The sequence below is a fragment of the Erythrolamprus reginae genome, chromosome 1 (genome assembly GCF_031021105.1).
Source record: "Erythrolamprus reginae isolate rEryReg1 chromosome 1, rEryReg1.hap1, whole genome shotgun sequence".
Taxonomy (NCBI): domain Eukaryota; kingdom Metazoa; phylum Chordata; class Lepidosauria; order Squamata; family Dipsadidae; genus Erythrolamprus; species Erythrolamprus reginae.
The window spans coordinates 17,740,060-17,764,851 of NC_091950.1; the positions used below are offsets into that span (position 1 = coordinate 17,740,060).

General features: G+C 47.7%; 1 protein-coding gene across 6 annotated transcripts in view; it reads left to right on the plus strand.

Moving 5' to 3' along the window:
- CRTC1 (CREB regulated transcription coactivator 1) overlaps positions 1–24,792 on the plus strand; it is a 168,702-nt gene that overhangs the window by 137,522 nt on the left and 6,388 nt on the right. For 2 of the 6 annotated variants that reach the window (XM_070745769.1, XM_070745802.1), the window contains 2 exons: positions 11,632–11,718; positions 17,581–17,776. In XM_070745769.1, coding sequence (XP_070601870.1) covers positions 11,632–11,718; positions 17,581–17,776 — 283 coding nt within the window. Of the gene's footprint in view, positions 1–11,631; positions 11,719–17,580; positions 17,777–23,518; positions 24,538–24,792 lie in introns of those variants that run through there. The other 4 variants (XM_070745810.1, XM_070745778.1, XM_070745795.1 and 1 more) reach the window with 4 other exon arrangements.

A 24,792-nucleotide genomic window follows, 5' to 3' on the forward strand; every position in this document is an offset into this window, starting at 1 on the left:
CTACACACACACGCAGCTCTCTCTCCCTCCCTCCCCCTCTCTCTCCTTCCTTTCTTTCTTCCCTCTCCCACCCTTTCTTTCCCTCCCTCTCTCCCTCCCCTTTCCTTCCTTCCTCTCTCTCCTTTCCTCCCTCCCTCTTTCTCCCTCTCTCCCTCTCCCTCATCCTCCTCCCTTTCTCTCTCCTGCCCTTTCTCCCTTCCCTCTCCCACCCTTTCTCTCCCTCTCCCTCCTTCCCCCTTCTCTCTCCTCTCCTCCCTCTCTCTCCTCCTCCTTCCCTCTTTCTCCTTCCCTCCCCCTCTCTCTCCTTCCTTTCTTTCTTCCCTCTCCCACCCTTTCTCTTCCTCCCCCTCCTTCCCCCTTCTCTCTCCTTTCCTCCCTCCCTCTTTCTCTCTCTCCCTCTCCCTCCTCCTCCTCCCTCTCTCTCCTGCCCTTTCTCCCTTCCTTCTCCCACCCTTTCTCTTCCTCCCCCTCCTTCCCCCTTCTCTCTCCTTTCCTCCCTCTCTCCTCCTCCTTCCCTCTTTCTCCTTCCCTCCCCCCTCTCTCCTTCCTTTCTTTCTTCCCTCTCCCACCCTTTCTCTTCCTCCCCCTCCTTCCCCCTTCTCTCTCCTTCCCTCCCTCTCTCTCCTCCTCCTTCCCTCTTTCTCCTTCCCTCCCCCTCTCTCTCCTTCCTTTCTTTCTTCCCTCTCCCACCCTTTCTCTTCCTCCCCCTCCTTCCCCCTTCTCTCTCCTTTCCTCCCTCTCTCTCCTCCTCCTTCCCTCTTTCTCCTTCCCTCCCCCTCTCTCTCCTTCCTTTCTTTCTTCCCTCTCCCACCCTTTCTCTTCCTCCCCCTCCTTCCCCCTTCTCTCTCCTTTCCTCCCTCTCTCTCCTTTCCTCCCTCCCTCTTTCTCTCTCTCCCTCTCCCTCCTCCTCCTCCCTCTCTCTCCTGCCCTTTCTCCCTTCCTTCTCCCACCCTTTCTCTTCCTCCCCCCTCCTTCCCCCTTCTCTCTCCTTTCCTCCCTCTCTCCTCCTCCTTCCCTCTTTCTCCTTCCCTCCCCCCTCTCTCCTTCCTTTCTTTCTTCCCTCTCCCACCATCTCTTTCCCTCCCTCTCCCTCCCCTTTCCTTCCTTCCTCTCCTTTTCTCCCTCTCTCCCTCCCTCCTCCTCCCTCTCTCTCTCCTGCCCTTTCTCCCTTCTTCCCTCTCCCGCCCTTTCTCTCTCCCCCTCCCTTCCTTTCTCTCTCCTTTCCTCCTTCCCTCTTTCTCCCTCCCCCCTCTCTCTCCGTCCCTTTCCCCCTCTCTCCCTTCCTCCTTCTCTCTCCCACCCTCTCCCTCTCTTCCTCCCTTCCTCTCTCTCCCTCCCTCCCTCCCCTTCTCTCTCCTTTCCTCCCTCTCTCTTCCCCTCTTCCCCTCCTTCCCTCTTTCTCCCTCCCTCCCCCCTCTCTCTCCGTCCCTTTCCCCCTCTCTCCCTTCCTCCTTCTCTCTCCCACCCTCTCCCTCTCTCCCTCCCCTCCTTCCTTCCTCTCTCTCCCTCCCTCTCTCCCTCCCTCCCCTTCTCTCTCCTTTCCTCCCTCTCTCTTCCCCTCCTTCCCTCTTTCTCCCTCCCTCCCCCCTCTCTCTCCGTCCCTTTCCCCCTCTCTCCCTTCCTCCTTCTCTCTCCCACCCTCTCCCTCTCTCCCTCCCCTCCTCCCTTCCTCTCTCTCCCTCCCTCTCTCCCTCCCTCCCCTTCTCTCTCCTTTCCTCCCTCTCTCTTCCCCTCCTTCCCTCTTTCTCCCTCCCTCCCCCCTCTCTCCATCCTTTCTTCTCTCTCCCACTCTCTCCCTCCCCTTTCCTCCCTTCCTCTTTCCTTTCCTCCCTCCCTTCCTCTTTCTCCCTCTCTCTCCTTCCCTCTCCCCCTCCCTCCTCCTCCCCCTCCCTCCTCCTCCTCCTCTCCGTCTCCCTTCCTCTCTCCTTCCGTCCCTCCCTCCTCTCTCCTTTCCTCCCTCTCTTTCCCCCTCCCTCCCTCTTTCTCCCTCCCTTCCTCCCCCTCTCTCTCCCACCCTCCCTCCCTCCCACCCCTTCTCCTTTCCTCCCTCTCTCCCTTCCTCCCCCCACCTCTCCCCCTCCTTCCCTTTTTCTCCCTCGCCCCTCTCCCTTCCTCTCCCTCCCTCCTTACACACACACATCAGTTCATTTAGCGACCGTTCAAAGTTACACCACCACTGAATAAATTTCAGGTTCAGTTGTGGATTTAAGTAGAGGATTACCTGCATGTGTGCGTTTGTGTCTGTGCGTTGAGGGAGGGAAGGAGAGAAAGAGAGAGAGAGAAAGAGAAACTCTTGAAGGACTCTGACAGCGTTGCAAGGCCCAGAGACCCGTGAAGAGCTGCATAGGCCTGGGGGTCCTAGGCTCGGTTAAAGGACTGAGCTGCCTTCAAAGTCATTTTTCTTTCTCTTTCCCTGACAAAGCAGTGGTGCTGTAGTCCACCTCTTGGTTTTCTTATATCGGGTGTTCAGCCAGTTCCTATGAAACGGGAAGGAGGAAAACTGTTGACGGAGTAAAAACCCTTCTCCAGTTTGCCCAGCGCTCTTTGCAAAGGCAGCAAAGGGACTAATCTCGGATCCTGAAGTGCTGAACCAGTGAAAAACTTCCCAGTTTTAATATCTTTGGAGCAGCTTTTGCTGCCGGTAGTTATTAAAACTGCATTTACGATTCCGTGGGGGGAAATTTATATAAATTCCACATCTATTCTTGCTGATCTACTGAGCCGGTGGAAAGCATTTATAACACGGGTTTGCATCATTGCTCAGTCATAAAAATGATTCCCCCCCCCCCCAATAGCTGGGAGGGGAGCAGGACCCTAGCTGGTGAAAATATAAACTAGCAGATTCTAAAAATATTTTTATTTCCCAATATGATGGAGTAGCTACGTGTTTGTTTGTCTTTCCCCCACACAAGAAGGTTAGCAATCTAGGAATCTGAGTGATTGATTTCAAGTGTGCTGTTAACTGAAAAGGCGGGACATGATCGAAACATTTAAATAGGTAAAAGGGTTAAATAAGGTCCAGGAGGGAAGTGTTTTTAATAGGGAAGTGAACACAAGAACAAGGGGACACAATCTGAAGTTAGTTGTGGGAAAGATCAAAAGCAACATGAGAAAATATTATTTTACTGAAAGAGTAGTAGATCCTTGGAACAAACTTCCAGCAGACATGGTAGATAAATCCACAGTAACTGAATTTAAACATGCCTGGGATAAACATATATCCATCCTAAGATAAAATACAGGAAATAGTATAAGGGCAGACTAGATGGACCATGAGGTCTTTTTCTGCCGTCAGTCTTTTATGTTTCTATGTTTCTAACTCAATTTTTATATTCCTAATATTGTGCAACAGGCCCAGATAAAGGTGCAGCTTCTTTAAGGAGATTCTGAAAGGCATAATGCGCATTCCTTTTTTTAAAAAAATTTTTTTATTAGTTTTTAAAAACAAACATAACAAACATGACATACAACATTTAGTGGAGCTACAGTCGCTCCACTCCAAGACCCCTCGCGATAATCGATTTTTCGCGATGTAGGGTTGCGGAAGTAAAAACACCATCTGCGCATGCGTGCCCTTTTTTTCCTATGGCCGCGCATGCGTAGATGGTGGAGTTTGCGTTCCCCGCCACCCACGCAAAGGGGAAACCCCGATTCGGCTCCTCGCTGCTGCTGCGCTACCGAGCAGATCAGCTGCTGGGCGGCTGAAGGAACCTTCCCTGGGTCTTCCCCCTCTTGCTGGCGGGCAGGCAAGCGGCGGGCATCAGCGAGGAGCCGGGGTTTCCCCTTTGCATGGGCGGCCGGGAAGACCCAGGTTGGGGGTTCGGGGGGGTGCTGGGAAGCCCCCCAGGCCGGCTGCGACCTTTTAAAACAGCCGCGCCGCTTCCCAGCTGACTCCCGAAGCCAAACCCGGAAGTGGGTTTTTTTTTTAAATTAATATTTTTTTTAAAATCGCGATATAGCGTTTCGCGAAGATCGAGATCGCGAAACTCGAGGGATCACTGTACAAGTTTATGAAAATCTATATAGAAATTTTTAAGAGAAGAAGGAAGCATTTACATTTATATTGTAAATAATCACCATCTGATACAATTTAACTACTAAATTCAAATATTCAAAGTAATATAACAACACACGTATCTCTTTTTCTTTCTTTCCCACCAAGTATAATACCTTCTGCCAAATGTCATAAAATTCTGATTCTTCTTGGTTATTTAATGCGCATTCCTATAGGGCAGTGATGGTGAACCTTTTTTCCCTTGAGTGCTGAAAAAACATGTACACACACAATCACGCATGTGTGAGTGCCCACACACATAATTCAGTGCCTGGGGAGGGCAAAAACAGCTTCCCCTGCCCCCCGGAGGCCCTCTGGAGGCCAGAAACGGCCTGTTTCCCAGCTGCTGGTGGGGCCAATAGGCTGGTGTTTTGCCCTCCCCAGGCTCCAAAGGCTTCCTTGGAGCCGGGGGAGGTTAAATACACCCTCCCGCATCGCCCCAGAGGCTCTCTGGAAGCCAAAACTGCCCTCCCAGAGCCTCCGTGTGAGCCAAAAATCAGCTGGCCGGCACACACATGCACGTTGGAGGTCTTAAGCATAAAACGTATCAGGAAAGACTTAATGAACTCAATCTATATAGTCTGGAGGACAGAAGGAAAGGGGGGGGGGGGACATGATTGAAACATTTAAATAGGTTAAAGGGTTAATTAAGGTCCAGGAGGGAAGTGTTTTTAATAGGAAAGTGAACACAAGAACAAGGGGACACAATCTGAAGTTAGTTGGGGGAAAGATCAAAAGCAACATGAGAAAATATTATTTTACTGAAAGAGTAGTAGATCCTTGGAACAAACTTCCAGCAGACGTGGTTGATAAATCCACAGTAACTGAATTTAAACATGCCTGGGATAAACATATATCCATCCAAAGATAAAATACAGAAAATAGTATAAGGGCAGACGAGATGGATCTTTTTCTGCTGTCAGTCTTCTATGTTTCTATGTTTCTATGAGCCAGGGCAATGGCTCATGTACCAGCAGATATGGCTCCACATGCCACCTGTGGCACCCGTGCCATAGTTTCGCCATCACTGCTATGGGGACTCTGATGCATTTCTAGATTTAGATTCAAAACTCTGCAGTTCCTTTTGCTGAACAAGCGACCTTTCCATGGAAAGGTGTGTGTGTGGTCATGTGATCCCTGGACACTGGCAATAGTCGTAAGTGTGAATCAGTTGCTAGGCATCTGAATTTTGATCACATGATTGCAGGGATTCTGTAGTGGTCATTTGTGGAAAAAAAACAGGAGTCAATTTTTTTCAGTGCCATTGTAACTTTGAACAGTCACTAAAGGGAACTGTCGTAAGTTGAGGACTACCTGTAGCTGTCCTGAATAAATTGCTGGTGAACTTAAGCTGCGCATGAGCCTATTTATTTATTTGATTTTTTTTAATGCCGCCCTTCTCCTTAGACTCAGGACGTCTTACAACATGTTAGCAATAGCACTTTTTAACAGAGCCAGCGTATTGCCCCCACAATCCGGGTCCTCATTTTACCCACCTCAGAAGGATGGAAGGCTGAGTCAACCTTGAGCCGGTGGTGAGATTTGAACCGCTGACCTGTAGAGCTAGCAGTCAGCAGTACTGCAGTCTACCCACTTCGCCACCTCGGCTCATATCTTAGCTCTTCACCTTCAACCTAAAGGGAAGAGAGAAAGGTCATTAACGTCACACGGTCTGGATTAAATTTCTGAACACTTTGCTCATCCAAAAGAGTTCAGTGAGTGGGCATAGCATTACTGCCAGAACACTGCCCAGAGCTATAATGGACTGGGGACAGCCTATAAATGTTATACTGTATTTTTCGGAGTGTATTTATTAGATTTCTATGCCGCCCTTCTCGAGGTGACTCAGAGTGGCGTACAACATTAAATATAACAATACAGTAGTATATAAATATGTTAAAGGGTTAAATAAAGTCCAGGAGGGAAGTGTTTTTAATAGGAAAAACACACAAGAACAAGGGGACATAATCTGAAGTTAGTTGGGGGAAAGATCAAAAGCAACATGAGAAAATATTATTTTACTGAAAGAGTAGTAGATCCTTGGAACAAACTTCCAGCAGACATGGTAGATAAATCCACAGTAACTGAATTTAAACATGCCTGGGATAAACATATATCCATCCTAAGATAAAATACAGAAAATAGTATAAGGGCAGACTAGATGGACCATGAGGTCTTTTTCTGCCGTCAGACTTCTATGTTTCTATAAGAAATCTAATAACTATAAAAATAATGAAAATTTACTAAAACATTTTAAAAGACCCCGTGTACACTCACGCGCATTCATCAATCATATCTCGTATCGGCCAGAGACAGTCTTATCACTCACAGCCTCCAGGCATATGTAGGTTTTTAAAGCTTTATGAAAGACCAGGAGGGGAGGGGGCAGTTCTAATCTCCGGATGGAGGGAGTTCCAGAGGGCCGGGGCCGCCACAGAGAAGGCTCTTCCCCTAGGCCCCATCAGTTGACATTGTCTGGCCGATAAGATACATGAGGTGGAAGACGATCCCGGAGATAATCTGGTCCTAAGCCACGTAGGGCTTTGTAGGTCGTAACCAGCACTTTGAATTGGGCCCAGAGACCAATTGGCAACCAGTGCAGCTCAGATCTTGGTAGTCCCACTATAGCTCATGCGGCTGCATTCTGCACAATTTATAGTCTCCGAACACTCTTCCAAGGCAGCCCCATGTAGAGAGCATTGATGTAATCGAACCTTGAGTGATAAGGACGTGAGTGACTGTGAGAAGTGACTCCCTGTCCAGATAGGCGAGTATTCTGAGCAGAGTCAGGTTACAAGCGGTGTGCCACAAGGGTCTGTTCTGGGTCCTATTCTTTTTAATATGTTTGTGAGTGACATTGGGGAAGGTTTGGTAGGGAAGGTTTGCCTATTTGCTGATGACTCTAAAGCAGTGTTTTTCAACCAGTGTGCCGTGGCACACTAGTGTGCCGTGAGACATGGTCAGATGTGCCGTGAAGAAGGAAGCTCAGGTTCCGGTCTCGCAACTTTTTGCAGAGAGAGAGAGAGAGAGTGTGTGTGTGTGTGTGTGTGTGTGAGAGAGAGATAAAGAAAAAGAAAGAAAGAAAAGAGAGAAAGAGAGAGAAAACAAGTGTTAGAGAAAGAAAGCAAGAGAGAGAGAGAGAGAAAAGGAGAGGAAGGGAGAGAGAGAGAGAAATGAGCAAAAGGGGAGGAAAAAAAATAGAAATGAGAAAATGATTGAGACAGAATGAGAGGAAAGAGAGAGAAACAAAAGAGAGAGAGAAGTGACTCTTGATTTAAAGCATATGATAAAAAGACCCAAAGAATAAGAGAGGATAAAACCCCAGCCCTCACCTGTTTTTTGAAATGGTTCAAAAGTGTGTATACAAACACACACACAGGGGTGGGGAGGAGACAGGGATGGAAAAAGAGAGGAGAGTGTGCCCCAGGATTTTAAAATATAAAAAATGTGCCGCGGCTCAAAAAAGGTTGAAAATCACTGCTCTAAAGTGTGCAATAGGGTTGATATTCCTGGAGGGGTCTGTAATATGGTAAATGATTTAGCTTTACTAGATAAATGGTCAAAGCAATGGAAACTGCAGTTTAATGTTTCCAAATGTAAAATAATGCACTTGGGGAAAAGGAATCCTCAATCTGAGTATTGTATTGGCAGTTCTGTGTTAGCAAAAACTTCAGAAGAGAAGGATTTAGGGGTAGTGATTTCTGACAGTCTCAAAATGGGTGAGCAGTGTGGTCGGTCGGTCGGAAAAGCAAGTAGGATGCTTGGCTGCATAGCTAGAGGTATGACAAGCAGGAAGAGGGAGATTGTGATCCCCTTATATAGAGCGCTGGTGAGACCACATTTGGAGTACTGTGTTCAGTTCTGGAGACCTCACCTACAAAAAGATATTGACAAAATTGAACGGGTCCAAAGACTGGCTACAAGAATGGTGGAAGGTCTTAAGCATAAAACGTATCAGGAAAGACTTAATGAACTCAATCTGTATAGTCTGGAGGACAGAAGGAAAAGGGGGGACATGATCGAAACATTTAAAAATGTCAAAGGTTCAGGAGGGAAGTGTTTTTAATAGGAAAGTGAACATAAGAACAAGGGGGCACAATCTGAAGTTAGTTGGGGGAAAGATCAAAAGCAACATGAGAAAATATTATTTTACTGAAAGAGTAGTAGATGCTTGGAACAAACTTCCAGCAGACGTGGTTGGTAAATCCACCGTAACTGAATTTAAACATGCCTGGGATAAACATATATCCATCCTAAGATAAAATACAGGAAATAGTATAAGGGCAGACTAGATGGACCATGAGGTCTTTTTCTGCCGTCAGTCTTCTATGTTTCTATACGGCCACAACTGGCGCACAAGGCGGTACCCATGCGAACACCCCCCTCGCCACAGCAGAGAGATGGTTTTCTAAGCTCAGCTGTGGATCGAGGAGGATTACCTGCATTAGCATCGAAAAACAAACTCAAATGCATTCTTTTGTGAGCTCCAGAATTCAGTATCCCATAACTATAATTAAGGAGTGGCAGCCTCCCTGTCGGACCGCCAGCCTCTCCTGGCAGGGTCTGCCTTTGGCTCCAGAGGGCCCGTCGTAAGGTACTTCTCTGGTGCCTGGCTAGACAATGCGGGCAGGGAGAATTGCAACTCTAGCAGTTTTTACCTTTTAAAATTTGGATCTTTCAAGCATTGCAGTGGTGCGAACTGGCTAAGGTCGCCTCGGGTACAGTAGCAACATCCAAGTTTTTGAGACGACACTTTGCTTTCGTTTAGGCTACAGAATCAGAACCAGAATAGAGCCGGATGGGACCTTAGAGGTCCTCTAGTCCAGCCGCCTTCTCATGCAGGAGAACCTATTTATTTATTTTTATTTATTTTATTTATTAAATTTGTATGCCGCCCCTCTCCGAAAACTCGGGGCGGCTTACAACAACAATAAAAACAGTATAACAATGGAACAAATCTAATAATAAAATTATATTAAAAAAACCCAACAATTTAAAAACCATACAACACATACATACCAAACATAAAATATAAGAAAGCCTGGGGGAGATGTCTTAGTTCCCCCATGCCTGGCGATATAGGTGGGTCTTGAGTAACTTGCGAAAGACAAGAAGGGTGGGGGCCTTTCTAATCTCTGGGGGGAGTTGATTCCAGAGGGCCGGGGCCGCCACAGAGAAGGCTCTTCCCCTGGGGCCCGCCAAACAACATTGTTTGGTCGACGGGACCCAGAGAAGGCCAACTCTGTGGGACCTTATCGGCCGCTGGGATTCGTGCGGTAGAAGGCGGTTCCGGAGGTATTCTGGTCCAATGCCATGAAGGGCTTTAAAGGTCATTACCAACACTTTGAATTGTGACCGGAAACCGATCGGCAGCCAGTGCAGGCCACAGAGAGTTGTAGAAACGTGGGAGAATCTAGGAAGCCCCACGATAGCTCTCGCGGCCGCATTCTGCACGATCTGAAGTTTCCGAACACTTTTCAAAGGTGTTCTTTTCATCACTATACCAGTGATGGCGAACCATTTTTTTTCCTTGGGTGCTGAAAGAACATGCGCGCACGCACTATTCATTCATTCATTCATTCATTCATTCATTCATTCATTCATTCATTCATTCATTCATTGGATTTATATGCCACCCCTCTCCGTGGACTGGGGCGGCTCACAACAAACAAGGAATACACAATAAAACAATTTGATCCAATTTATAATAATTAAAAAAAACTTTAAAAACATCCTAAAAATTAAAAGATTCAGGTAACATTCACTCAATCAATTCATTCAACCATCAGGTGAGAAAATATTGTTTTACTGAAAGAGTAGTAGAGGCTTGGAACAAACTTCCAGCAGATGTGGTTGGTAAATCCACAGTAACTGAATTTAAACATGCCTGGGATAAACATCCATCCATCCTATTTCCTACAGGAAATAGTATAAGGGCAGACTAGATGGACCATGAGGTCTTTTTCTGCCGTCAATCTTCTATATTTCTATGTTTAGGGGGAAAAGGCAGGCCTCCATAAAATGTACATGGTATTGATCATTGGAGATAACAGACTTCCAGAATTTATTAACGAAACAGGGAAGGGACTTTTTCTCATCCCCACTCCACGTTTCCTGTTTTTCTAAGGGAACGAAAGGTACTTGCATGGCAAAAAGACTCCCTCATCAAAGCTTGCAATGCTCGCATCTAATACTTACAGAATCTTTATTCTACCTTACATGCAGTGCAGGGTTTTTTATTATTATACAGCATATGGCCCTTGACCCCCCAATCTGGATGCTTTCCCAAATGTGTGGGCATCGACCAACAGGACAGATGGGAATTCTGAAGATTAAAATCTAGAATAAGGAATAACGTGCCCCCACACACACAAAATGATTCAATTTATATGCCTACCTATTTAGCATTATTTGTATCTCCACCTAATCTCACATACCTGTAACTTGATTTTTTAAATAATTGGGGATTTTAGGTTAGCTATCTGTTTTAATTAATTAGATTTAGCCATTGTATTTCATTGTTTCTTATTAGATGTTGTAAGCCGCCCTGAGAGGGGCAGCATATAAATCCGGTAGATAGATAGATAGATAGATAGATAGATAGATAGATAGATAGATAGATAGATAGATAGATAGATAGATAGAAAGATAGAAAGATAGAAAGATAGAAAGATAGAAAGATAGAAAGATAGAAGATAGATAGATAGATAATGGATAGATAGATAGATAGATAGATAGATAGATAGAAGATAGATAGATAGATAGATAGATAGAAAGATAGAAAGATAGAAAGATAGATAGATAGAAGATAGATAGATAGATAATGGATAGATAGATAGATAGATAGATAGATAGAAGATAGATAGATAGATAGATAGATAGATAGATAGATAGATAGATAGATAGATAGATAGATAGATAGATAGATAGAGCGATAGAACGCATGTACATCCTTTTGGTACACAAACCAAAAAAAGATTTGCCATCACTGCTCTAACCTCTCCATGTTGTCCCCCAGCCTTAACAATCCTTCGATTTAAGTAACAGGCGGCTGCAAAGATCAGTCAAGTGGACGCCTTGTTCAATTCACAAAGAATGACCCCCATATATGATTTATCTATCAATATATAATTGTCCTCTTCACCAAAAGCTACTTTTCTAATGTCATAAGGTTACGTTTGCCCGTCCCTTTCCCAAATGTTTAAAATCTACATGCAGAAATGTTTCTGAATGGTAGTGTTCTTTCCCCAATCTACGTTCTACTTCTGCGGTCAGTATCTAGGAGGGATAGTGCTATGAATTCATCCTTTTCTCTATTTCCCAATCCTTTTTTCTCCCACTCCAAATTATCCTTCCTTTTTATAAGAGTTCTGTTTCTGTTTATCACTCTGAGAACGCTGCCTTGTTAGTAACTTCTCCCCAGTAGAATTTGAGCAAATCAATCCCAGAGTCAACAAAATGTAATGGGAAAACCCAGAAACACCATTTTGGGGTGGAAAAGAGACAGACGAATTCTCTGAAAGTACAAAAATTAGATGAAAAACTGGATACATTAATTTCTGTTTTTCTTTTTACAGCAAACGTCTATCCTAGGGAGCGTCTTTGGTGACTCTTGTTACGATCAGCAGATGACTGCCAGGCAAGCAAACGCTTTATCCCATCAGGTGAGTGGGAAATGTACTTCATTTACGTACAGGTAGTCCTCAATTTACAACCATTCATTTAGTGACCATTTCAAAATTACAACAAGCGACTTACGAAACGTCCTTGCACTTAACGGCCATTGCAGCATCCCTGTGGGTCACGTGATCAGAATTCAGGTGCTTGGCAATCGGCATATACCGTGTTTCCCCGATAGTAAGGCAGTGTCTTACTATCTTTTTACCCCCAAAAGCCCCACTGTGTCTTACTTTGGGGGTATGTCTTATATTGTCCTGGGCACCGGGGCCGGCTCGTCTTCGGGCTTTGGCGTCCACCCACCCCCAGCCCCGTACCGCTTTACGGGCCGGACGATTGGGGGGGTGGGGGGGACGCGATGCAAAGGAAGTGAAGGGGACTACGGGTGCCGGGAAGGCATGGAGCCACGTGCGAACGTCGCGGCGCGCGTGTCCTTTCAGACCCCCCCCCCGCCGTTTCCCGCCTCCACTGACAGGGTGAAGGTAGCTGTTCCCGGAGGGCTCTTCTTGCCCGGGTTTTTTTTATGCGCCTTGCCCGCCACCGCGCCCTGGCCTTTGCCCAGGGAGCCCCGCTAAGCCTTCTGCGCCTGACTCGGCGAGGCGAGAGGGAAGAAGGAGAAGCGCAAGTGGATGCGGAGCGCCCGGGAGGCATTTATCCGCCCGGGAGGCATTTATCCGTCCTTCGCTTTGACGGCGCTGGTCCGAAGCGAGCCGAGCAGGCGGACCAGCGCCGTCAAAGCGAAGGACGGATAAATGCCTCCCGGGCGGATAAATGCCTCCCGGGCGCTCCGCATCCACTTGCGCTTCTCCTTCTTCCCTCTCGCCTCGCCGAGTCAGGCGCAGAAGGCTTAGCGGGGACCAGCACCGTCCTTCGCTTTGCCAAGCCGGGGAAGAGGCGGTGGCGCCGCGGCAAGGCGAAGGACGGCGCTGGTCCGAAGCGAGCCGAGCGGAGGGGAGCGCCGTCCTTCGCCTCGCTGCCACCGCCTCTTCCCCGGCTTGGCAAAGCGAAGGACGGTGCTGGTCCCCGCTAAGCCTTCTGCGCCTGCGGCTGGGGGCATTGCCCGGGCCCTTCCAGTAGCGGCTGGGAAAAAAGCAACAGAGCAGCCCGCCCAGACCCGAAATGATCCCGTCGCTGCCGCCTGCAGAACCTCTACCGCCGTCCAACCTCGGGGAAGGAGGAGGCGGGCTCCCTCTCCCCTCCCTCCGCCTCCCTCCACTGTGCTCGCAACTGGCTGCCCTCCCGTCGGCAGCCGGGTTAACGAGAGGCTGGGCTGTCAGCCTCTGGGAAACCCGGCGTGCCCGAAGGGGGTCTGCATCTCGGAGGCATATGCAGAGCGCAGGTGGCTGAGGGAGGCGAGGCGAAGCGAATTCAGGGCGCGCGAAGGAGAAGCCGGCTCTCAAACCGATCGGATTACCTTCCGCGCCTTAACATTTATTTATTTTTTCCCCACCTGAGCGGATGCACCGGCACTCGCGAATCCGGTCTGCTCAAAAGCAATTTAGATCGGGAGATAGGAGCCTAAAAACACTCTTCTTTTTTTTCCTTTTTCTTTTGAATACTTCCGTGTTTCCCCGAAAGTAAGACATATGTCTTACTTTCGGGGTATGGCTTATATTAGCCAACCCCCCTGAAACCCCCCATATGTCTTACAATCGGGGGGGTCTTACTATCGGGGAAACACGGTACATTGGTACCTCTACCTACGAACGCCTCTACTTACAAACTTTTCTAGATAAGAACCGGGTGTTCAAGGGTTTTTTTGCCTCTTCTCAAGAACCATTTTCCACTTACAAACCCGAGCCTTCGAAACTGTAACCGGAAAAGGCAGGGAGAAGCCTCCATGGGGCCTCTCTAGGAATCTCCTGGGAGGAAACAGGGCTGGAAAAGGCAGGGAGAAGCCTCTGTGGGGCCTCTCTAGGAATCTCCTGGGAGGAAACAGGGCCAGAAAAGGCGGGGAGAAGCCTCCGTGGGGCCTCTCTAGGAATCTCTCTAGGAATTTCCCCAATCGCATGCATTTATTCCTTTTACATTGATTCCTATGGGAAAAATTGCTTCTTACAAACTTTTCTACTTAAGAACCTGGTCACGGAATGAATTAAGTTCGTAAGTAGAGGTACCACTGTACATGTGTGTGTGTGTCTTTTTGTTGAATCCCCCTGGTATACTTAAATATGGGAGGAGTATACTGCTTTCTTTTTGCCTCTTGGCCCCTCCAGGGGCCATATCTAAGGCAGTTTAATAATAATAATAATAATAATAATAATAATAATAATAATAATAATAATTTATTGGATTTGTATGCCGCCCCTCTCCATAGACTCGGGGCGGCTAACAACAATGATAAAAACAGCATGTGACAATCCAATAATAAAACAACTAAAAACCCTTATTATAAAACCAAACATACACACAGACATACCATGCATAACTTGTAATGGCCTAGGGGGAAGGAATATCTCAACTCCCCCATGCCTGGTGGTATAAATGAGTCTTGAGTAGTTTACGAAAGACAGGGAGGGTGGGGACAGTTCTAATCTCCGGGGGGAGTTGGTTCCAGAGGGACGGGGCCGCCACAGAGAAGGCTCTTCCCCTGGGGCCCGCCAAACGACATTGTTTAGTCGACACTGTTTAGTTTATAGCCAACAAACTATATATGTGTAACATATTGTTGATTATGAAAAGGAAGGGAGACTAGTATAGATCTATTTTGAGCTTATTATGCCCTCATCAGCTAGCCCAGGGGTAGGCAAGGTTGGCTCTTGTATGGTTTGTGGACTTCAACTCCCAGAATTGCTGAGCCAATCATATTAGATCAAGAATTCTGGAAGTTGAAGTCTACATGTCATAGAAGAGCCAAGTTTGCCTACCCCTGAGCTAGCCATACCCTGCAGGTTCAAATCCCGGTAAGGGTATGGGTAGCTGATGAGAGCATAATAAGACTGAAATAGATCTATACTAGTCTCCCTTTTCATTATCAGCAATAATATGCTACACACACACTTAACAACTGAAATTCGGGTCCCATTTGTGGCCATAAACCGAGGACTGCTTGTAATGGAATTGAGAAAACCAAGGACTGATCTAGAGCAGAAATGTACCAAGAATCTCCAGCAGATACTTGGTTGACAAGGGAGTCAATTTCACCAAGTGCCATTCTGAAATTCTGCCTCTTTCCAAGGAGCTTCTACAGAGATTCCTCCTCTTTCCTGCATTAAGTTCAATATTGAATTTTCCCAGCGCAGAAAGAGCTGTTTATTGGGAATTCTGCAATATATTTAAGGGAAAGTTGACTTCTCTAGCTAAGGAGAAGTGATTCTGGTAAGCTCCACATTTCCCAAGCACTTTTAGAGTAAATCTATTTTAATTGGGGAGTGTGATTAAGTGAATCCATTGGCAATTTTGGAAGATAAATTTCAACATAAATTATTTCACAGATTCACCTGTCTCCTAAATTAAAATGAATGGCCCCGTGTTTCTTAAGTTGATTTTTGCCCCCTGATTGCTACAGTTCTGAGGTTATTGGTGTCTTGCTGCTGAACAGTAGAAGATACCATCTTTTAAATTTAATTTAATTATATTATATCGTATATCACTGGCTAAAACACCTTCATTCTGCTATCGCAGTCTTGAATGACTTTGAAGTGCAAATCTCGTTAAAACTTCTGCGCTTTTCTATCTCTTCTGACTTCCATTCTTTGTGCATCACAAGAATGAGTAAGCAAAGTATAAATGCAAAAAGATAAATAAGTTTAAAAATTGGCCTTGATTCCTGGGATTGCAAAGATCCACCCATGCAATTTTTGGGGCAACAATGCAGATATGGATTGTTTTTTGCCTTGTGGCGATCCCTCCCCTCCTATTTTTTTTTCCTTCCTAATCCAGAGCCTACAGCTCTGGAAACCACTGACGGTTTTTCATCCAAGTACTGCTGAGGCCCGATCCTTCTTAATTTACAAATCCAGACAAGGTCAGCCAACGCTGAAAAATAAATAGGATAGAAGAATTTAATGGAATAAAAAATAGGGCAATAATTCAAGGTCTGCTGTGTCCAGCTGTGGTGCATTGCTGCCCTCTGGTGGGAAGATGCGGGAAGTAAGGATGCCTACTGGACTTTGGGGCTTGTTTCGGAATAAGGTCCATTGAAGCTGTCGTAAAGTATGTGACAAAGTGGGGACATTAAGACTTTGGCTGCGTTTTGTCAGGTGTCAGGACAGTGATCAGTGGATCCCTGATCCACTGATCAGTGATCCGAAGACAATGAACACTCCAGCGAATAAAGGGATTTTAACTGTATTTATTAGCTCAAGCAGAATTAAAAGCATAACGTTAAAAAAAGTCTAAAATAGGTAGAGTGCAGTACTGCAAGCCACTAAAGCTGATTGTAGATCTGAAGGTCAGCGATTCAAATCTCATCACCGTCTCAAGGTTGACTCAGCCTTCCATCCTTCCGAGGTGGGTAAAATGAGGACCTGGATTATGTGGGCAATATGGTGGCTTTGTTAAAAAGTGCTATTGCTAACATTTAAGCCGACCTTGAGTCTAAGAAGAAGGGCGGTATTAAAAAAATTGAATAAATTACATACATACATACATACATACATACATACATACATACATACATACATACATTCATACTTACCATGTTTCCCCAAAAATAAGACCTATCCCGAAAGTAAGGCATGTCAGAGGTTTTGCAGAATTTGCTAATATAAGGCACTCCCCAAAAGGCGTAGTCAAGTTTACATACGTTTACAAGATCTGAGGGGACAGGGTGAGACGGAATGGGAGTCGGGATCTGACACGCCCCTCCTGGCCGCCCGCTTAACAGCCTCCCAGTCTCTACTGTCTAACTGCTCCAAGCTGCAGGAAGGGTAAGGTGGGCTGCAATACCGGCAGCTTCGGGGGCTCCTTTCCTTAGCGGTTCATTTTGTTATCTCTAGGCAGCTGCACCAACTTTTTCCTTCCCGGCGGCGGCTCCGGCTGCTTCCCTTCATCATGTGACATTCCCGGCGCTGCTGCTCCTCGAAGGAAGCCGCCACCATCGCCGCCGCCGGGAAGGAAAAAGTTGGTGCAGCTGCCTACAGATAACAAAACGAACCGCTAAGGAAAGGAGCCCCCGAAGCTGCCGGTATTGCAGCCAGCCCTACCCTTCCTGCAGCTTGGAGCGGTTAGACAGTAGAGACTGGGAGGCTGTTAAGCGGGCGGCCAGGAGGGGCGTGTCAGATCCCGACTCCCATTCCGTCTCACCCTGTCCCCTCAGATCTTGTGGTAGCTGCTTTAAGTAAGGCACCCCCCGAAAATAAGACGTAGCACAACTTTTGGAGCAAAAATTAATATAAGACAGTGTCTTATTTTCGGGGAAACATGGTACGTACATACCAAGCAAGCTGCTACCCACCTCTCTTATTGGATGTCAGGAGCTTTTCATTAACAACAGCAGAGATGCCCCAAGGACAACTCATTTCTCTAACGTTACATTGTCCCAAAGATGCCTTTTTTCAAGAGGCAGCTGGACCTCCTGGGTTTTTATTTTATTTATTTAATTTGACTTCTATGCAACCCAATCCTGAAAAAGACATTTCGCTTCTCATCCAAGAAGTTTCTTCAGTTCTTCATCTGCGCCTAGGTACACCCACAACAGCTCGCGCGCCTGCGTTCTGGACTTGTTGTAGCCTCCGAACGCTTTTCAAGGGTAGCCTCAATAGAGGCAAGTGGGATCTATGTCTGGTAGAGGCAGTCTGTCTCAAAAGTAGGGTGGGGTGGGGTGGGGGAGAACTAGGGGAGAAAAGGGTGGCCTTCACCTCCTACCTCTGGTGGCCTTAGAAATAGGCCTTTGATCTGATCTCCAGGATTCCTTCCTTCAGCTCGAGCAGTTCAACATGATTGAGAACGCCATCAGCTCCAATAGCTTGTACAGCCCCTGCTCTACCCTCAACTACTCCCAGGCAGCCATGATGGGGCTGACCGGGAGCCACGGGAGCCTCCAGGACCCACAGCAGCTCAGTTACACCAGCCACGGGAACATCCCAAACATCATCCTTACAGGTAATGAAACCCCGTGGTTTTGGCTCCTTGGGAAATACAGGTAGGATGGGCTGCTAAACCTGTAAGTGCAGGGATAGGTAAACTTTGTTGCACCCAGGGAAGGTGCTTACCGTATTTTTCGGAGTATAAGACGCACCTTTTTGATAATTTGGGTGTGTCTTATACTCTGAATGTAGCTCCCCCACCCCGACCTCTAACTAGCTGCTAACGATCTTCCCAGCTCTGACCTTGCAGGCTCTTTCATTGCTACTCTCTGCGAAGAATGTTTTCCAAGCCCTGAGTCTTTGCAGGGTTTTTTTCATTCCTCTGACTTTATTTATTTATTATTTATTTATTATTTGGATTTGTATGCCGCCCCTCTCCGAAGACTCGGGGCGGCTCACAACAAGTGAAAAACAATCCAATACAATCCAATTAATTAAAATATTATAAGTTTAAGAAAATCCCCAATACTAACATACACACATACAGGCATACCATATATAACTTCAACGTGCCCAGGGGGAGATGTTTAGTTTCCCCATGCCTGACGGCAAAGGTGGGTTTTGAGGAGTTTACGGAAGGCAGGAAGAGTAGGGGCAGTTCTGATCTCCGGGGGGAGTTGGTTCCAGAGGGCCGGTGCCGCCACAGAGAAGGCTCTCCCCCTGGGGCCCGCCAACCGGCATTGTTTAGTTGACGGGACCCGGAGGAGGCCCACTCTGTGGGACCGAATCGGTCGCTGGGATTCGTGCGGCAGAAGGCGGTCTCGGAGATATTCTGGTCCAGTGCCATGAAGGGCTTTAAAGGTCATAACCAACACTTTGAATTGTGACCGGAAACTGATCGGCAGCCAATGCAGACTGCGGAGTGATGGTGAAACATGGGCATACCTGGGTAAGCCCATGACTGCTCTCGCAGCTGCATTCTGCACGATCTGAAGTTTCCGAACACTTTTCAAAGGTAGCCCCATGTAGAGAGCATTACAGTAGTCGAACCTCGAGGTGATGAGGGCATGAGTGACTGTGAGTAATGAGTCCCGGTCCAGATAGGGCCGCAACTGGTGCACCAGGCGAACCTGGGCAAACGCCCCCCTCGCCACAGCTGAAAGGTGGTTCTCTAATGTCAGCTGTGGATCGAGGAGGACGCCCAAGTTGCGGACCCTCTCTGAGGGGGTCAATGATTCCCCCCCCAGGGTAATGGACGGACAGATGGGATTGTCCTTGGGAGGCAAAACCCACAGCCACTCCGTCTTATCCGGGTTGAGTTTGAGTCTGTTGACACCCATCCAGGCCCCAACAGCCTCCAGGCACCGGCACATCACTTCCACCGCTTCGTTGACTGGGCATGGGGTGGAGATGTAAAGCTGGGTATCATCGGCATATTGATGATACCTCACCCCATGTCCTTGGATGATCTCACCCAGCGGTTTCATGTAGATGTTAAATAGCAAGGGGGAGAGGACCGACCCCTGGGGTACTCCACAAGGGAGAGACCTCGGAGTCGACCTCTGACCCCCCACTAACACCGACTGCGGCCGGCCAGAGAGGTAGGAGGAGAACCACTGAAGCACAGTGCCTCCCACCCCCAACCCCTCCAACCGGTGCAGAAGGATACCATGGTCGATGGTATCGAAAGCCGCTGAGAGATCGAGGAGCACCAGGACAGAGGATAAACCCCTGTCCCGGGCCCGCCAGAGATCATCCATCAACGCGACCAAAGCGGTTTCCGTGCTGTAACCGGGCCTGAAGCCCGACTGCTGGGGACCTAGATAATCGGCTTCTTCCAAGGACCGCTGGAGCTGGAGTGCCACCACCTTCTCGACAACCTTCCCCATGAAGGGAAGGTTGGAGACTGGACGATAGTTGTTAAGTACTGCTGGGTCCAGGGAAGGCTTCTTGAGGAGGGGGCGCACAAGCGCTTCTTTATAGAGTGATGGAAAAACTCCCCTCCCCAAGGAAGCGTTGGTAATCTCCTGGGCCCAGCTCCGTGTCACCTCCCTGCTGGCCGAGACCAACCAGGAGGGACACGGATCCAGTAAACAGGTGGCGGAACTCACAGCTCCAATGGCCTTGTCCACTTCATCAGGTGTCACCAGATCAAACTCTTCCCAGACAGGTGCTCCGAATCAGTTTCTTTCCTGCCCTAGCCCGGTACTAACAATGTTCCCAGTTCTTACTGGCTTGCAAGCTCTTTCATTGTTACTCTCTGCAAATAAAGTTTTTTTTTAAAGCCCTAATCAGGGGATAAAATAATGTGCTGAAGCTGACCAGACTAAGGATGCTAGCCAGATGAATATCTGGTAGGCAGATATTTTCTTCCCCCCCCCCCCCCCCCTATTTTCCTTCCCAAAAGCCAAGTGCATCTTATACTCCGGTGCATCTTATATTCCAAAAAATATGGTAAGTTCTTTATTTATTTTGGGAATAGTGGTGTTATAAGAGTCTTTTTTTCAGAGAATTGTGTTAATAGGTTGAAATGAGTACAGTGATACCTCGTCTTACAAACCCCTCGTCATACAAACTTTTCGAGATACAAACCCGGGGTTTAAGATTTTTTTGCCTCTTCTTCCAAACTATTTTCACCTTACAAACCCAAGCCGCGGCTACTGGGATGCCCCGCCTCCAGACTTCTGTTGCCAGCGAAGCGCCTGTTTTTGTGCTGCTGGGATTCTCCTGAGGCTCCCCTCCATGGGAAACACCACCTCTGGACTTCCGTGTTTTTGCGATGCTGCAGGGGAATCCCAGCAGCGCAAAAACGGGCGCTTCGCTGGCAACAGAAGTCCAGAGGTGGGGTTTCCCAGCGAGGGGAGCCTCAACGAAATCACAGCATCACAAAAACACGGAAGTCCAGAGGTGGGGTTTCCCATGAAGGGGAGCCTCAGGGAAATCCCAGCAGCACGAAAACGGGCGCTTTGGCTGACAAAAGGGGTGAGTTTTGGGCTTGCACACATTAATTGCTTTTCCATTGATTCCTATGGGAAACATTGTTTCGTCTTACAAACTTTTCACCTTACAAACCTCATCCCAGAACCAATTAAGTTCGTAAGATGAGGTATCACTGTACTTCAAAACTTGAAGGAAACTTCAGGCATCTATTTTGCCCCCCTTCCCTAGGGGAAAAAAATGGCCTGATTTTTTTTTATGTATTTTTTTAAAGAGGTCAAATCATTAATTCACTTCTTAAACTCCATAACAATCAAAAACGGAAAATCCTTTTGAGTTGGAAGTTAAGGGGGCGGCACCAAGGGGGTCCGTGAAGGGCTCCCCTTTGCCGGCGCTTCCAGTGTGCTCCCAGTGACCCGCGCGGGGTGCGCCGTTGCTGAGATTCAACTTCTGTGCATTCACAGGCAGCGATTTTTGGCGATTTCTTTGCTTCTGTGCCTGCACAGAAGTAAAAAACACTGAAAATCGGTGAAATCTCATGCGCGTGAATGTCCTCGCATGAGGATTTTGCTTGCGGCACATGCACAGAAGCCAAATTTGCCTGGGGACGTACATACGCAGCCCATATTGGTTGCAGCCCAATACTGGTCCCGGTTAGTACTGCCTATGATCTGTAGCCTATGAATTGCTAACGCAGCAGAGGTGGGATTCACATAATTTTTGTACCGGTTTGCCCAGCACCAAAAATGCCTTCCGCGCCTGAGCTGGGCGCAGTTTGCACATATGCGCCTGGGTTCAAAACGTTCTTAAGTAAGACGGCATAGTGCCAGGGCTGGCAGGCCACCCGCAGGTTGCTACTACCAGTTCTCCCGAACCGGTTCCTAACAATCTGAAGTTAGTTGGGGGAAAGATCAAAAGCAACGTGAGAAAATATTATTTCACTGAAAGAGTAGTAGATCCTTGGAACAAACTTCCAGCAGACGTGGTTGGTAAATCCACAGTAACTTAATTTAAACATGCCTGGGATAAACATAGATCCATTGTAAGATAAAATACAGGAAATAGTATAAGGGCAGACTAGATGGACCATGAGGTCTTTTTCTGCCGTCAGTCTTCTATGTTTCTATGTTTCTAACTGGCTGAATTCCACCCTGCTTGGAGAAGGAGGCATTTTGCAAGCAAGAATTATGTCCTCTTTGATGACTCTTTTAAATATACACGAGGGGATAGTGATGAGAGCAAGATAGAAAGATTGATGGAAGAAATAGGTTGGGTAGGTGGGGACAGGCATTTAACTTTCTGAAAGCTTATTATAGAAGAAGAAGAAGACTTTTTGCATTCTGTATTGGAAGCCAAAACTACATCCATATGTTTGTTTTTGTTCCATTTAATACAAGGAGTAAATTGCCAGAGTAATTTAAAAATGGGACATGTTACCAGTAGCAAAGATCAGAAAGAGAATTTAAAATAGGGGCAAAAACCTACCGACTAGGTATTCATCTGGCTAGCGTCCTTAGGCTGGTCAGCTTCAGCACATTATTTTATCCCCTGCTTAGGGCTGGAAATAAATTATTCAGACAAATTAGCAATGAAAACAAGCCTGCAAAGACTTCAGGCTGAAAAAAAAAACCTCTTTAGAGTAGGAGTGAAAAAATCCTGCAAGCTGGGAAGATTGTTAGCACCTCCTTAGGGCTGGGGGAAAAAAGCTTCGAAAAAGCTCCATTCGGAGTCTTAAGATGCACCCAATTTTCAGCCTCTTTTAGGGGGGAGGGGAAGGGTGTGTCTTATACTCCGAAAGGTACAGTAGTTAGTACATTTCGGAACCCTCCACCTCCCTCAAAGAGGGACTCTGGGGAAGTGCCCAGCAAGGTATTAAAATCATAACAGCAGTAGATTAAAAAGGTAGAAAATTTAGAAGGAGGCGAGGATGATAAAACACTATTAAATTATTTGAAAGGCACAAAGGGAGGGGGGGTTTCTCAGAGCCAGCCCCACGGCTGCACGCTCCCCATGCAAGGTTGCAGGGGACATGTTTTAACTCCTTATTGGAGGCCAGGAGATTGGGTGGGGGGCTCTGTCACCTTTGGGGGGGATTATTCTGCAGGTGGGGGGGCAAGACGACAGAGACATGTGTTTTCCTGGATCACACCAGTTGAATTCTTTAGCTGACAAGGTGTGTAACATACCTTCCCTGCCTGCCTCCCTGACTTGGTGGATGGGCTGATGTAAAGGATCTTTGGCCTTATGCCATTTGGAGGGGGGATGGAATAGGCTAGAGCAGTGATGGCGAACCTATGGCATGGGTGCCATATCTGCTGGCACGTGAGCTGTTGCCCCAGTTCAGCTCCAATATGCATGTGTGGGCCAGACCAGCTGATTTTTGGCTCGCACAGAGGCTCCAGGAGGGTGTTTTTGGCTTCCAGAGAGTCTCCGGGGGGATAGGAGAGAGCGTCTTTACCCTCCCTAGGCTCCAGGAGCCTGGGAAGGGTGAAACACAAGCCTACTGGGCCCATCAAAGGTTGGGAAACAGGCCATTATCCGACCTCCGGGGGGCGGGGAAAGCTGTTTTTGCCCTCCCCAAGCATTGAATTATGGGTGTGGGCACTCGTGCGTGTGCGATAGCACACACACATGCTCTTTCGGCACCCGAGGGGGAAAAAAGTTTGCCATCACTGGGCCAACCGGGGAAAAAAATCCAGGTAATAATTTCAAAAGATTCCCCTCCCCTCTTTTTTTTTCTTTATTAGCTTCATTGGGTGAGAACAAAAAGCTCAGATTGAAGGGAAACTGGGCAAACCTGATCAAAATTCTCTCTTTCTCTCTCCCTCCTTCCTTCCCTCCCTCCCTCCCTTTCTTTTTCTTCCCCTCTTTCTCTCTGTAGTGACCGGGGAATCGCCTCCCAGTTTGTCGAAAGACCTCACCAGCTCTTTGGCCGGGGTGGGGGACGTCAGCTTTGACTCAGATTCCCAGTTCCCTCTGGACGAACTCAAAATCGACCCCTTGACCTTGGATGGGCTTCACATGCTCAACGACCCCGACATGGTCCTTGCGGATCCCGCCACAGAGGACACTTTCCGGATGGACCGGCTGTAGTGGGGGGGTGGGGCGTGCGGGCGGGTGGAGAATGGGAAAGGGGCGTACGTTTTGCCGCGCAGTCCAAACAAAAGGAGCGCATCCAAATCACCAAGTCCCGGAACGTCCATGGCCACTCTGGTGCTCGGAGGGAGGACGGGTCGAGCCCGTCTCGGATCTCTTGCATCCCGTCAGGGTCCCCGGAGAGCTGCGGCTCCACCGTGTGTGTCCAGTTTTAGCAATCGCTTGTCCTACACTTTGCCCGGCGCCTGTCCTGCTCGCCCCCTCCTCCCCCAGCACCCACTTAAAAACCTTGGTTCATGCCTTTGCCGTTGCGAGAACGCCGTTTCTTCAACCCCTCTCCGGGACCCTCCTTTTCTCCCCTCCTCCTGTCACCAAAGTTCCGGCATTTTTTGGTCCTCTTTCGTCCTTTGCCCTAAAAGCTTTGGGCTTTGTGTTCGGGGAGTGAAAGTTATATTTGCCCCACCACCACCTCCGCCCCCTCCTCTTCCCAAGGCAGAGGATCTACTCAGAAGATAAAATCGGTGTATCGTTTTGTTTTCCTGTGTACGTAAACTATCCGAACTACCTTTTGGCTTCTGTTACAGAAACAGACCTCCCGCATGGGAACTGAGGGCTTTCCCTCCCCGCCCCTCGGGGGGCGCCGTCGTTAGGGGACCGCTTGTTGAAAACGGGGAGCGTTTGAGGGGGGGGGGGCGGATGAGAACGAGAAGGACCTGATTTCTAAAACTACTTTGTGAATCCCGCTGCCTCTCTGTGGAGAAAGACTGGACAGCTGTGGCTCTCCGAATAAACTCCGTAAAAGCAGCCGCTTGCATTGGGAAGTGGGGAGGGGCGGAGAGGGGGAGAGTGGCTTGCAATCCTCTGCTTGATTCTACGATTCCTTGACTGTTTTCTGGAGCCTGTTTAGCTCATTTGCCTGCGTGCATGTAGCAGCTTTCGGAAAACGGCTGTCTGACCGCCACCGTCGCCCCCGTTCGGGAGATTTAGTTGCATGAGCCACATAATTCCTCTCAGCAAACTGACCGTGTTAAAAAAAACAAAACTGTTTTGTTTCTTTTC